Below are 14,116 nucleotides of genomic sequence, written 5' to 3'. Positions count from 1 at the left end.
ATAGTTTAATTTATGTAAAGAAAATTTATCTAATAATTATAACATATATAAAATATAAAATAAAAGATGAATTTAATTGATATTGATAATGTAAATAACATTTGATCTAAAATTTGAATAACATTTGATTTATTACAGTTGAATACAATAAAATCACAATAAAATGAACAAAAACAAAGTGTTTTTTAAGCTTTCAGATCTTATAACAAAAGTTTTATAAGACTAAAAGTCTAACTTTGCTACCAGAAATTTCTTCATCGAGCATTTGTATCAAAATATCTATATGCTGCCAACATTGTTAAATTATGGGCAACTTATCAGCTTTTCAGCTTTAAAGCCACAAACATAATTTAACATGAGTAACAATATATAAAAAATGACAAGTTACAACAATTTATTTAAGTCAGACCAACAAAATAAATTACAAGGCAGCAACAAACAACATGCAACAGGCAACAACAGCCAACATTTCTGCATTAAACAAGCAAGAAGTTAGTGGTAAAGTCAAAGGGAATATGATGACCAACAGTGCCAAACATTTCCGACTTTACCAAACCTTACAGAATCAAGCATTCAACATAGTTTATAATAACATAAACAATATCAAGTAGAATCAGGGGGAAAATCAGCAATAAGCATTTAGAATGATGCTTATTGGAACTTGCAAGGTATCCTACAAAAAACAAAAGCATTAGAAAACTTTGACCCAGATACGAATATGAGGTGTCACATTGACTTTTCAAAACTTTGACTCTTGGAAAATCCGTTTAAAATTTAAACTTTTACTTTTGACTAAGTGGTGAAACCCTCATACAAAAATTCATATTGAAAATTCATATTTCATAATGAAATTAAATACTTGATATATTTACATAAAATCTAAATAGTGATCAGAGCATTTCTGATTTAAACCTTTATAGTACATGCCAACAAAATTACTATAACACCTCCAATCCATATCCGACACGAATACGAGTCTGAGGTGTCACATTGACTTTTCAAATCATTTGTTTATTAAAATAGAGGAGAATTTCAGACTTAATTTAAACATACTGAATAATTTACATACATTAAATCAAAAAGTTTACAAAAACTGATCAGAGCTTATACAATTGAATCATTTAGGTACATGCCAAAGTTATTTAATATAACAAAGAAACCTACTGTGAATTTTTTTTCTGATATGATCTCCTATGATGTTATGTTGTTTCTGCTGCCAATCTTCGGTTTCAAACTTCTCGGATCCTACCTGTGAAATAATCACACGCTAAGTCACAGACATAGTGAGACATGTAAATGAATAATGGAAACTGTAACTATTAACAATGCATGTACATTTCCTACAACAAAATGCTTATATGCACATATACCATCATTATCATTATTAACATTCTTTTCATTAGTCCTTATAATCATATACTCTTATACCTAACATTCGTAACCATCATATGACTCGTTTAACCAAACAATACACACAAAATCACATAATTCTGTAATACATTTCACATCACAAAGCATATACATTGCATACAATGTATTTGTTTTTATCTTTTATTAGCCTATGTATACTTTTGAGAACTAAAGATATGTGAGTGCATTGAGGTTGTGCACAAATGTTGTCACCACAGCTCGTATAATTTGCACTGAGTGCCATATAAGCTGTCCCGAAGGACCGTATAGAATTATCCCAAAGGACCACATAGAATTGTCCCTAAGGACCACATAGAATTGTCCATAAGGACCACATATATGTTCCAAAGGACCAAATATATGCCCCAAAGGACCACATATATGTTCCAAATAATCACATATATGTCTCGAAGGACCACATATAACCCTCGACACTTGGCATGCCAACTATACCCTTAGATCTTATATCACATAACATGGAAATTATCATTTATATTTGTCAAATAACTTGTAACTCATAGACATATAGTCACATAGATCACTTTCAAATAGCTTATATCATATTTTCATGTAATCACATATCTCTTGTTACATGGCTTATATCTTATGATCATGTAATCACATCACTTATTATCACATAGCTCATAGTCACACAGTTTATCTCATTCATCCCTTTAATTACATAAGTCAATTATATCAGTTCACATAATTTATCACACATACATGCATTCACATAGATCACGTATAGAAATGCACTTAACATCTAGACATATGCATATACTCATGTATACATAAGCATCGTAGCACTATATACTTGTATTCATGTCCTCATGTAATCTAATATTGAAATTAGACTCATCGCAAGTCTTAATTCCATAAAATAACTTATACATAATATCATATACTCACTTTGGTCTTACTAGTCAATACCAATCTCTCTTATCTCTCTCTCGATAAATCTTACTTTGTCGACTTGTCCGGACTTTGCTTTCGATCGATATCTACATGAATATACAATTCAATAAATATCAGAATTCAAATTACTCTAAAAGATTCCTACCAATGCAAACTAAACAAAACACTGATTTCTAAATTCCAACTTAAGTAGTATCAGTACTACAAGTACAATACCGATACCTCTATGCTTATAGTATCAATACCATCCCACGGTATCGATACCTATTCTTGATTATGTAATTTCATTGCAAGAATGGTATCGATACTTCCACCTTGGTATCGATACCTATGGTATCGATACTATCACTTTAGTATCGATACCCCAAGATAATTTTACCAACTTTTGCCTTATGGTATCGATACTATTCATGCAGTATCGATACCCACACATAATTATCACATATTTTTTCCTTGTAGTATCGGTACTTACTCATCCAGTACCGATACTACTAATCCAGATTATATTTCTTTAACCCAAAAATTACCAACACTTCACCTAAACTCCACTTATAAAACTCCCTTCATGCCATTAAACTCAACTATATATACTTAAATCATCTTTTATCACTATAATACATCATCATCTTTAATATTTCACCATAACTCTTGAAATTAAGAATTTTACCAAACTTTCAACATGTTCTAATATCATTTCTACTTATTATTCCTACTTATGACAAGTCAAATTTATCAACAAAACTCCAAAAACTATGTCATGTCAACAATTTATTTCTATACCCTTTTTACAAATTCCTTTCTAATTATCTCTTATTGTGGTTTTAATTCTATACAAACTTTCCTTAAACTTGTATAACACCCAAGCCTTCAACACAACCCCAAACGTTAAAGAAATCAACAAAATTCATAATCTTACCTTTGAAGTGGAGCATACGGGAAAAAGAAGAAGAAGATAAGAGAAAATGTTTCTAGACACCTCCACAAATTTCACGTGTTTATCTCTTAATAAAGGAGATAAAATATCCTTTAAAATGAAAATACCATAATACCCTTTATTCATTCATTCTTTGTTATTTAATCCAATACCAAGTTATTACAATCTAAGTCCCTAAACTTTTCTAATTTTTCGAAATTAAACCTGAAGTTTCAAAATCTTACAATTTAGTCACTAACTTAGGCTGTAGGATGTTACAAATCTCCCCCCTTTAAGAAAATTTATCCTTTAATTTTCACTTCACAAAGAGATAGAACAATCATCTACGTATAACACTCTACCAATCCTAGGTTACTCTCACTACTAAACTTTTACTCTTATACAATCCTCATTCCAAGTTCAATACATATAACCTTGATAGTCGCCATTACTTGCACAAAATCTTGTTTTATACTTCTACTTATTAATAACCATCTAGGCTCCTTATATTTTTCTGAATAATTTCTCATACCACATACAAATTCAACCCAACTTATTTACCTGAGAACTATGCCTTACTGGTTTAGTCTCTATCAACTCATTACTTATTGTTTCAAATCAAAACTTTCAGTTATCCCTCTAATTTTCCACTAGTGTATAACTATGTTAATCATGGGTCTATCAAAACTACAACTACTTTACCACATTATTGAAAAGTACCTGCAATGATCTATGGATCCTCGAAATCTTTGTCAGTCCTTAAATTATAAACCTGTGCAGTTGTATGCATATCATGTTGAGATGATGACTCAGACTGAATTCTTCCAATACCTCTACTTCTCTGAGATACCGTAACAGATCGCTCTCTCTGTAGTGTCTCATCAGTCATGAACGGACAATCTCGAATAAAATGTTCTATATTACCACATCTAAAGCAGGCTCTTGAAACCACTCTACATACTCTTGTATGATTCTTTCCACAATATGAACATTGCATTGATTGACTTACATTTGATCTTTTAGCAGAAGATGTAACTGATTCAAACATAATATGAGTTTGAGAATCAAAATCTCTACTTTTCTTTGATGGTGATGAACTCGACGAAGCACCAACTCTCTTAGACGTCTGAACTTTCTGCTCTCCAAACCTCTCATTATGAGCTCTCTCTAGAGCTTTAGCTCGATTGACCACCTCTTGAAACGATGACAAATTCAAAACTAACAACAACTCTTTTAATCTAGGGCGTAAGCCCTCCACAAACCAATCATATACATAATTTTTAGCCGGAATAAGCTCAATGAAAAAATGACTTAACTTATTAAATTCACTATGTAATTCCCTTGCATCAAGTTCAGAAATTCTTACTTTATTTGTCTAATAAACTGGTCACCAATAAACTTGTGCTTGAATTCTTCTAAGAATAATGACCATGTCACTTGATCACTTCTTAATTTCATGTTGACATTTTCCACCATACTCTAGCTTGACCACGTAACATCAAAACTATTCCATCTAATTTCTCAACTTCAGAGCAGTGGAGTCCATCTAACATTATCTTAACATCATTTAACCAAAGGTCCGCAACAATAAGACCTTCCTCAACTTCACCCTTGAACTCGGGTGCTCCTAAACCTTCCAATTCCTTAACTACATTCACTCAAGGAGTTGAGGGAACAGAAGGTTGAAAACACGTCATAATAGTGTTTAAAGTCCTGAAAAACAACCATTGATCTTGTACAGGTACTACCGGAGGTGTTCACTCTTCACCTTGCCTAGCCAGAATAGGTGATTGCTACTACCTTCAGGTATATCACTTCTCCCTTCACTTTGGGATCTATCGCGATCAGACATCTAAGACATAACCATATAACTCTATTAGAAGACATCATACTCATTACTATATCAAATCAGAAGTTTTCACCTTTTTGTTGGCATGTGTACTTTTTAAAACACTTTTGACTTCAATTTAAGTCTATAATCGGCTAAAACTTAGCTATGATGCCATTAAATGTAACACCCCAACCCATATCTGACGCGAATACGAGTCCGAGGTGTCACATTGACCTTTCAAATCATTTACTTATATAAAATAGAGGAGAATTTCATACTTAATTTAAACATACGGAATAATTTACATACATTAAATCAAAAAGTTTACAAAAACTGATCAGAGCTTATACAATTGAATCATTTAGGTACATGCCAACGTTATTTAATATAACAAAATGCTTATATGCAGATATACCATCATTGTCATTATTAACATTCTTATCATTAGTCCTTATAATCATATACTCTTATATACCTAACATTTGTAACCATCATATGACTCGTTTAACCAAACAATACACACAAAATCACATAATTCTTGTAATACATTTCACATCACAAAGCATATATATCATATACATTGTATTTGTTTTTATCTCTTTATTAGCCCATGTATGCTTCTGAGAACTAAAGATAAGTGAGTGCATTGAGGTTGTGCACAAATGTTGTCACTAGAACTCGTATAATTTGCACTGAGTGCCATATAAGATATCCTGAAGGACCTCTTAGAATTGTCCCGAAGGACCACATATATGTCCCGAATGGCCACATAGAATTTTCCCTAAGGACCACATATATGTTCCAAATGACCAAATATATGTCCTAAAGGACCACATATATGTTCCAATGGATCACATATATGTCCCGAAAGACCACATAGAACTCTCGAATTTTGGCATGCCAACTATACCCCTAGCTCTCATATCACATAATATGGGCACTATCATTTATATTTGTCACATAACTTTTATCACATAGACATATAGTCACATAGATCACTTTCACATAGCTTATATCATATTTTCATGTAATCACATATCTCTTGTCACATGGCTTATATCTTATGATCATGTAATCACATCACATATTATCACATAGCTCATAATCACATAGCTTATCTCATTCATCCCTTTAATTACATAAGTCAATTACATTAGTTCACATAATTTATCACACATACATGCATTCACATAGATCACGTATATAAATGCACTTAACATCTAGAGATATGCATATACTCATGTACACATAAGTATCATAGCACTACATACTTGTATTCATGTACTCATGTAATCTAATATTGAAATTAGACTCATCACAAGTCTTAATTCCATAAAAAATAACTTATACATAATATCATGTACTCACATTGGTCTCACTAGTCAATATCAATCTCTTATCTCTCTCTCGATAAATCTTACTCTGTCGACTTGTCCGGACTTTGCTTTTGATCGATATATACACAAATATACAATCCAATAAATATCGAAATTTAAATTACTCTAAAAGTTTCCTATCAATGCACACAAAACAAAGCACTATTTTCTAAATTCCAACTTAAGTAGTATATGTACTACAAGTACAGTACCTATACCTCTATGCTTGTAGTATCGATACCATCCTACGGTATCGATACCTATTCTTGATTCTGTAATTTCATTACAAGAATTGTATCGATGCTTCCACCTTGGTATCGATACCCATGGTATCGATACTATCACTTCTGTATCAATACCCCAAGAACCAACACTTCACCTAAAATCCACTTATAGAACTCCCTTCATGCCATTAAACTCAACTATATATACTTAAACAATTTTTTATCACTATAATACATCATCATCTTTAATATTTCACCATAACTCTTGAAATTAAGAATTTCACTGAACTTTCAACATGTTCTAAACTCCTTTCTGATACTTTAGACTTCTTATTCTTACTTATGACAAGTCAAATTTATCAACAAAACTCCAAAAACTATATCATGTCAACAATTCACTTATACATCATTTTTACAAATTTCTTTCTAGTTCTCTCCTCTTGTGGTTTTAATCCTATACAACATTTCCTTAAACTTGTATAACACCCAAGCCTTCAACACAACCCCAAAAATTGAAAAAATCAACAAAATTCATAATCTTACCTTTGAAGTGGAGCACACGAGAAGAAGAAGAAGAAGATAAGAGAAAATGTTTCTAGATACCTCCCCAAATTCACGTGTTTATCTCTTAATAAAGGAGAGAAAATATCCTTTAAAATGAAAAGACCATAATACCTTTCATTCATTCCTTCTTTGTTATTTAATCTAATACCAAGTTATTTCAGTCTAAGTCCTTGAACTTTTCTAATTTTTCAAAATTAAACCTGAAGTTTCAAAATCTTGCAATTTAGTCACTAACTTAGTTTTTGGGATGTTACAATTACAAACTAACAAAACAACTTACATTTAAAATCGAGATGATCTGATCTTCTCCAAAGTGTATGTTATCATGTCCTAGCTTTAATCTTCGGACCTCTTCAAACTTATGTTTGAAAACACTCACACGCTAAGTCATTGAATTAGTGAGGCATAATGAGCATAAAAAAAATAAAACATTTGATTAACATTGACTTAGTGGGGCATAATGAGCATAAAAAAATAAAACATTTGATTAACATTTTCAAGAAACATTGTATATGGAAACTAATATACATTTCATAAACATACCTATAATCTTATACACTGTTCCATTAATATCAATTTGTTTAAATAACCCAACACATATCACTGAGAACTCAAGGTATGTGAGTACTTTGAGGTTGTGCACTGTAATTGCAATCGAAACTGCCGCGTAGAATTTGCACCGAAGTGCTACATAGAATATGCACCGAAGTGCCACATAGATTTGTCTCGAAGGACCGCATAGAATTGTCTCGAAGGACCACATAGAATTGTCACGAAGGACCGCATAGAACACTCGACTCTTGGCATGCCAACTATACATCTAATTCTCATAACATACACTTTGGGCTTACCATATAATTATTTCACATTACATTATTCAAAGTATCATTTATTCACATAAAACACATTCACCTAGAACATTTTCACATAGAACACATTCACATATACCATATTCACATACTAATAAAATCAAAACATTACTTCAGAAATACAATTTATATAAAACATTATAAAGATATTGCATAAAATAAATAAAATTGTTTTTAATCGAAAACCTTCGAGGTTGGCTTATCGCAAGCCGTCCTCATATCTAATATAAAATAAATAAGTTGCACTCACCTTTGCCTCACTTAAGTCCTAAATGAAATCATTTTTAACTTTCGTTCAATCTTTGTACTAAGTCGATTCGTTTGGTTTGCTTTCGATCCAAATCTACCCATCAACATGTCCAAGATAAATATCGATTCTCAATTAACGACTAACCAATTAGAACTTACAAAAATGAAATGAAACACCTAATTTAAAATTTTAGACTGAATATTATCAGTACTCTACACACAATACTGATACTTCTCTATTGTGGTACTGATACCTAATTCAGTATCGATACCATTATGACATTCTGGAATTTCATCTTCAATTATAGTATCAATACCTTACTCTTGGTATCGATACCTCCACATTATTATCGATACTACTTCAATCAATATCGATATTGTTCATCTGATTCAGACATTTTTCTTTCAATTAACCTTATAGTATTAGTAATGTTCTTCCAGTACCGATACCCTTACCCATATTTCACTTATTTCATTTGGAATTTTACTCAAAACTCACCTAAATCTCACACCTCTAACTTCATTCAAGCCCTTAGACTCAATAACATTTATCCCAAACAACTTATATCCATTAATCCCCTCTTAACATGCAACATTTTCACTAGAACACTTAAAACTAAAAATTATACCCATTCTTCAAACATGTTCTCAATCATTTCTAATACTTCAAACACCTTAATTAGACCTTTGACAAGACAAATATGACTTTAAAATCCAATAACTAGTCAAATTTCATCAATTCCTTTAAAAACTCATTTTACTAATTCACCATTAATTCCTCAATCTCTTAGCTTCTAATCATCTTTAAGCTTCCTTAAGCTTCTATACCAGCCAAGAACTAGAACCCAACTAAAAAATGCAAGAAACAATTAACTTTAAAATCTATTACCTTAGCAATGGAGTCACGGTGGAAGAAAGAAGAAGAGAAGATGACCAAAATGTTTCTAGGTTTTTCCTTTTCCTTTTTCATCTATTTCCCATAATTTCCAAATTAATCCTTGAATATTGCAATTTATAAAAATTAAACCACTAAATATTAAATCCTTACACTTTAGTCACTGATCCGATATTTGGGGTATTACAATTCTCCCCCTTAAGAAAATTCATCCTCGAATTTTCTCTGTACAAAGAGATGAGGAAATTGTCTTCTCATATCCTCTTCACCGTTTTGACTACAATCCAGTCGGTCATCCCTCCTCCGTTCACCGTTTGTTAAAAATATAAAAGAAACATTGGGGTCTTCTCATGATTTGGGGTGAATGGTGGATGATGAGTATGAATTGAAGGTCGAGTGTGGTCAGGAGGTGATGTCGGTGGCGATGGCGGTGTGAGTCACCACTGATCGGAGGGGGGGTAAACAATAACAAAAGAAGAAGAAAAAGAAGAAGAATGGGTTTAGTGGTAGTTAATTGCCATATCAACAAAATCTAACTGGGAGTAATGATAAGGACTTTATTGAAAACAAACTAAAAGTTTGATGATGCTATTGCAATTGTCAAAAGTTGGATGACCAAAATGCAAACATTCTAAAGTTTGGGAACAATTTATATACTTTACCCTTGATTTTATTTCACCCTAAATATCTCCTTTTCCCCGTTCTGAAACGAGAGAAAAAAAAGGAAAACAAAGGGTCCTAGTTACACTGTTGAAGGATGTACGGTCAAGACGGATACGAAGCTGCCCCGCCTTCTCGTGGTGGTGGATATGGCGGCTCTGGAGGCTATAGTGGAGGCGGTTACGGTGGACGCGGTCGAGATGGAGGTCACGGGGGCCGTGGAGGCGCCAGAGGAGGATACGGTGGTGGTTCTCAAAATCGAGGTAATTTTTTTTGTGTTCTGTAGGTTAGCATTATTGACTGTTTTTTCCTCGCATTTTTCATGTTGGTTTTGTCGAGATCGATTCGATTTTAGGCTTTTGTTCTTTTAATGAATGGGATCTTGATGTTGCTGGAGGCGGGGGAGGCTATCAAGGAGAGCGCGGTGGAAGAGGTGGTGGCCGTGGTGGCGGAGGCCGAGATGGTGATTGGCTTTGCCCTAACTCCAGGTGAATGTTCTTTTCACTGTGTTTGATTTACTTTTGGGGGAGGTTTTCCCATCCGTTCTGGGTTTTGTATTGTTAATTAGTCAAACATTCAAGCATTGCTTGCTGATATTTTGATATTAATGTTACTTGTATAGATTTGTGTAATTTAAACTGGCATATGTCTATGTAGCTGTAGGAACTTGAACTTTGCAAGAAGAGTTGAATGTAACAAATGCGGTGCACCCTCTCCTGTGGGTGCTGGTGAACGTGGTAACGGTAGTACTAGTGGTGGTTCTAGCAGAGGAAGTAGTGGTGGTGGCTATGATGGTAATCGCGGAGGTAGAGGAGATGGGGGTAGAGGTGGTTTTGATAGTGGGAGGAATAACAACTATGATGGAGGCAGAAGTGGAAATCATGATAACAGAAGTGGTGGTAGTAGAGGTGGCTCTTATGGAGGTAGTCAAGGAGTGGAAGATGGTGGCTACGGTCAAGTTCCTCCTCCAGCGTCCAGTTCTTATGGTGGAAATTATCCACCTGCTCCTAATGCATATGGTGGAAATGGAAATTATGGAATGGAAGCTGTTCCTCCACCTACAAGCTATACTGGTGGATCCACATCATACCCTCCATCTTATGGTGGCCCTGAAGGTGGTTATGGTGGTGAGGGTTTGAGGGATGTGAGGACTGGTGGTCGAGGTGGAGCTCCTGGTGGATATGGTTCTGTTGGTCCTCGAAATCAAGGAGGTGGTTATGGTGATTCTACTGTTGATGCATCGGTTAAGATCAAGCAGTGTGACGGAAACTGTGGTGATTCTTGTGACAACTCAAGAATATACATATCAAATTTGCCACCTGATGTTACTATTGAAGAATTAAGAGACCTTTTTGGCGGCATTGGACAAGTAATTGCCAAATCTTATACTTTAAATTCATGTGCTGTCTAACTGGAAATATGTCGTCTACTTCATACTAGTGTCTCTGTTTTTTCAGAGCTGGTATATGTGATTTATGAGAATCGTCCTTTAAACCTTATTTTGTTCTCTAGTTCCATGTTTTGGTAGACTTGGGTGTTTTTACATATGAAGCTGCATTGACGAGTTCTGTTTTTATTTTGCATGAAATTTTGGCATCCTCACTAGTTTTTTTAACAATTTACATCTTGTTTAGGTTGGGAGAATTAAGCAGAAGCGTGGTTATAAAGATCAATGGCCCTGGAATATAAAAATATACACAGATGAGGAAGGAAACCAGAAAGGCGATGCAGTTTTGTCTTATGAAGATCCCCAGGCTGCTCACTCTGCTGGCAGTTTCTTTAATAGTACATACCTGCAAACTTCTTCACTTTGTTTGTTGCCTTAAATATTTCACCTTACCCCTGTTGAATTCTCTCAGATCACTCCATGAGAGGCTATACAATCAACGTGGCTATGGCAGAGAAGACTGCACCCAAAATATTTGATCATGGGTATCATTTTAAACCCTTCAATTAACCGACACAAAACTGTTTTATTTGGATGCTTTTTCCTGACAGGAAATCTTTCAGATGTCCCATTGGGCTTTTCTTTGGATTGAGTTCATCTATATTGCATTTAAATGCTCTGTTTTAACATTTAATTTATGAGTATATGATGCGCATTTATAGCATTTTTCCTCTCAGTCCGTATTATATGTTGCCATGTTGGATTTCTGCTTTTAAGGTTTCACTTGCTTTCATTTCCTTTTGAAACTAAATTCTCAAATGACCACCACTTGTTATCATCAAGGACCTATGATTTTACTAGTCTTGTCTTGAAATTTTTTGCATAGTTGACTTACGTTAATGTTAGGTTGCCCCTTATGTCTGTCACTTTGAAAGTAAACAGCAGAAAAGATTGCCTAAAACTATTTCTCCCTTTACCAAGTAAACTAGATCTTGGGCTGAATAATTTTTGTTTATGTTTAAGATATATTATCGACCCTTTTTTTGACAGAGGTGGTAGAGGTGGCTACAGAGGTGGTGGAAACCGGCGCAGGGATAGTTACAGCGATGGGGGTTCTGGGCCAGATAGGCACAACCATGGTGGAAATCGTTCGCGCCCGTATTGAGGGACTTCAAGCTTCAAGTATTTTATGTACTAAGAATTGTGCTCTAAGGGTTCTAGTTGTGTTGCATTGATGGGATTGTTCTTGAACAGGAGACTAAGAGGTAGGTTGTTCACTTGTCTGGGCAATACCCCTTTCCTCTCCTTTCTCCTGTCTGCTGTTAGCTAGGTTTTTTTCTTCCTCAGTTCCTTGTCGTTGGATTGAATCAAATTTGTGAATCTTTTTATAGAGGCAAGTGGATTAACTCCAAATTGCTTGCTGCTAAAGTAGGTTGATAATTTCAGGTGAGTGCTGCTCTTATAAATAACACATTTACCCTTTTGTTTGGTTACTGTTAACCCCTAATGCTTGATTTGATTTTATTCATTGTCTGCTCATCATTCAACATGGTCGAACAAACTTGTGTTTTATATTCATGGGAACTTTTTGTTGAAGATGTGCTTTGATTAAAGATGATGGGGGTTTAGCATCCCATGCTGGAAACTAGGCGTTGTTTAGTGATGATCTTAATCTGACTAATCTGTTGGACAATATGTCCTAACTAATGTTATAACTTTAAGGCCTGCTTTAGTGTTAGCAAATCAAAAGATGGTTGGGCACGATGAGTGTCATGGTGGCAGGCAGCAATCATATTCTTGGGAGTATGGAATGCAGAACAACGGCTGGAGGGTTGTGTTCTGCCATACTTTATGATCTGGTTTGTTGTTACGTGGAACTATGGATTCCAGCACCTTGATGCTGCATGTTATTCTATTTGATCGATTTTGTGATGAATGAAAGCTAAGATTCTTTGTTGTACGGCGCTTTTTGTCAAGATGTTTCTTTTAGTATTTCCTCAATTTTGCTCCATTGAATGTTATAAATTTAGTTGCTGCTTTTTAAATAATAGAGGTTAAGGTACTGCAAATGCGTTGATTTAATAATTAATAGTCCGATTGGGCAAATATATAAATATGTCGATGTCTAAGCCAAGTGTGATTCCTTGAAATTTTGTGGAAACCATATATTAAAGGTAATCCTTGAAATTTTGTGGAAGTCATATATTAAAGGTAAACCACAGTTACTTTTGTTTTAGTTTAAGTTTTATAAACGGACAACTTTTGTTTCAGTTTTATAAACATATAAAAAACATAACATAATATAAGGTTATTTTTGTTTTGTTTAAATTAAGATGTGGTCATTGAGATGTTAGCTGCTTTGAATTGGTTGATGTGGCATTTCAATAAAAAAAATTAAATTTTATTTGAATCCTTAACTTTAAATAAATTACTAATTATGGATTTTTTAAAAATTCTAAATTCGTTCAGGGATAAAATATTAATTTACTCTTTTTTTTTCATATGTTTTCTCTCCTAAACCTATTATCTCTAAACCATTATGCGTTTCCCCTGTTTTATCTCTAAACCATTGTTTCATCTCCGTACGTCGGTGAGATCTTGTTTACAAGGAAGCCATTAATATTTACCAAAGGAACCATCTTTTTCTGGTAGGAATTTTACTTGGTTCATCCTCTTTTTTTCTTTCACTCCCAGCTTTAACGATTCCAATTTTTTTCTCGCACAAACTAAATGTAAAATACACAGGAGGAAACGTGAAAGAAAAACTGCAAAAAAAGTGCAGGGTTCTATTTACAACATGGAATCCTTTATTGTTTAGAAGAT

General features: G+C 33.8%; 1 protein-coding gene across 5 annotated transcripts; it reads left to right on the top strand.

The window, feature by feature from the left end:
- Window positions 1–9,943: 9,943 nt before the first annotated feature.
- Window positions 9,944–13,243, top strand: LOC120113493 (transcription initiation factor TFIID subunit 15b-like). Of its 5 annotated transcripts, XR_005515309.1 has the most exons (8): window positions 9,944–10,169; window positions 10,262–10,394; window positions 10,564–11,275; window positions 11,541–11,691; window positions 11,766–11,838; window positions 12,344–12,558; window positions 12,685–12,739; window positions 13,016–13,241. XR_005515309.1 is itself a non-coding variant. In XM_039134637.1 (6 exons), exons 1-6 carry the CDS (start codon window positions 10,004–10,006, stop codon window positions 12,456–12,458), a joined length of 1,350 nt encoding a protein of 449 aa, XP_038990568.1. In that variant the 5' UTR covers window positions 9,944–10,003; the 3' UTR covers window positions 12,459–12,781. The 5 variants fall into 5 exon arrangements, 1 of the variants encoding a protein (XP_038990568.1); XR_005515308.1 differs by having other exon boundaries at window positions 12,344–12,739; window positions 13,016–13,243; XR_005515310.1 differs by lacking the exon at window positions 13,016–13,241 and having other exon boundaries at window positions 10,304–10,394; window positions 12,685–12,781.
- Window positions 13,244–14,116: the final 873 nt, after the last annotated feature.

The sequence above is a fragment of the Hibiscus syriacus genome, unplaced genomic scaffold (assembly GCF_006381635.1).
Source record: "Hibiscus syriacus cultivar Baekdansim isolate YM2019G1 unplaced genomic scaffold, ASM638163v2 tig00110209_pilon, whole genome shotgun sequence".
In the NCBI taxonomy this organism is placed as follows: Eukaryota; Viridiplantae; Streptophyta; class Magnoliopsida; order Malvales; family Malvaceae; genus Hibiscus; species Hibiscus syriacus.
The sequence above is the reverse complement of the archived record's forward strand: the minus strand, read 5'-3'. Positions and strand labels throughout refer to the sequence as shown.

What these genes read in the sequence shown, in the direction of transcription:
- LOC120113493 (XM_039134637.1), top strand. Translation starts at nt 10,004, where the DNA reads ATGTACGGTCAAGACGGATACGAAGCTGCCCCGCCTTCTCGTGGTGGT. An exon ending in TGCTGGCAGTTTCTTTAATA is followed by an intron (nt 11,692 to 11,765) that starts GTACATACCTGC and finishes GAATTCTCTCAG; the next exon opens with ATCACTCCATGAGAGGCTAT. An exon ending in CCCAAAATATTTGATCATGG is followed by an intron (nt 11,839 to 12,343) that starts GTATCATTTTAA and finishes TTTTTTTGACAG; the next exon opens with AGGTGGTAGAGGTGGCTACA.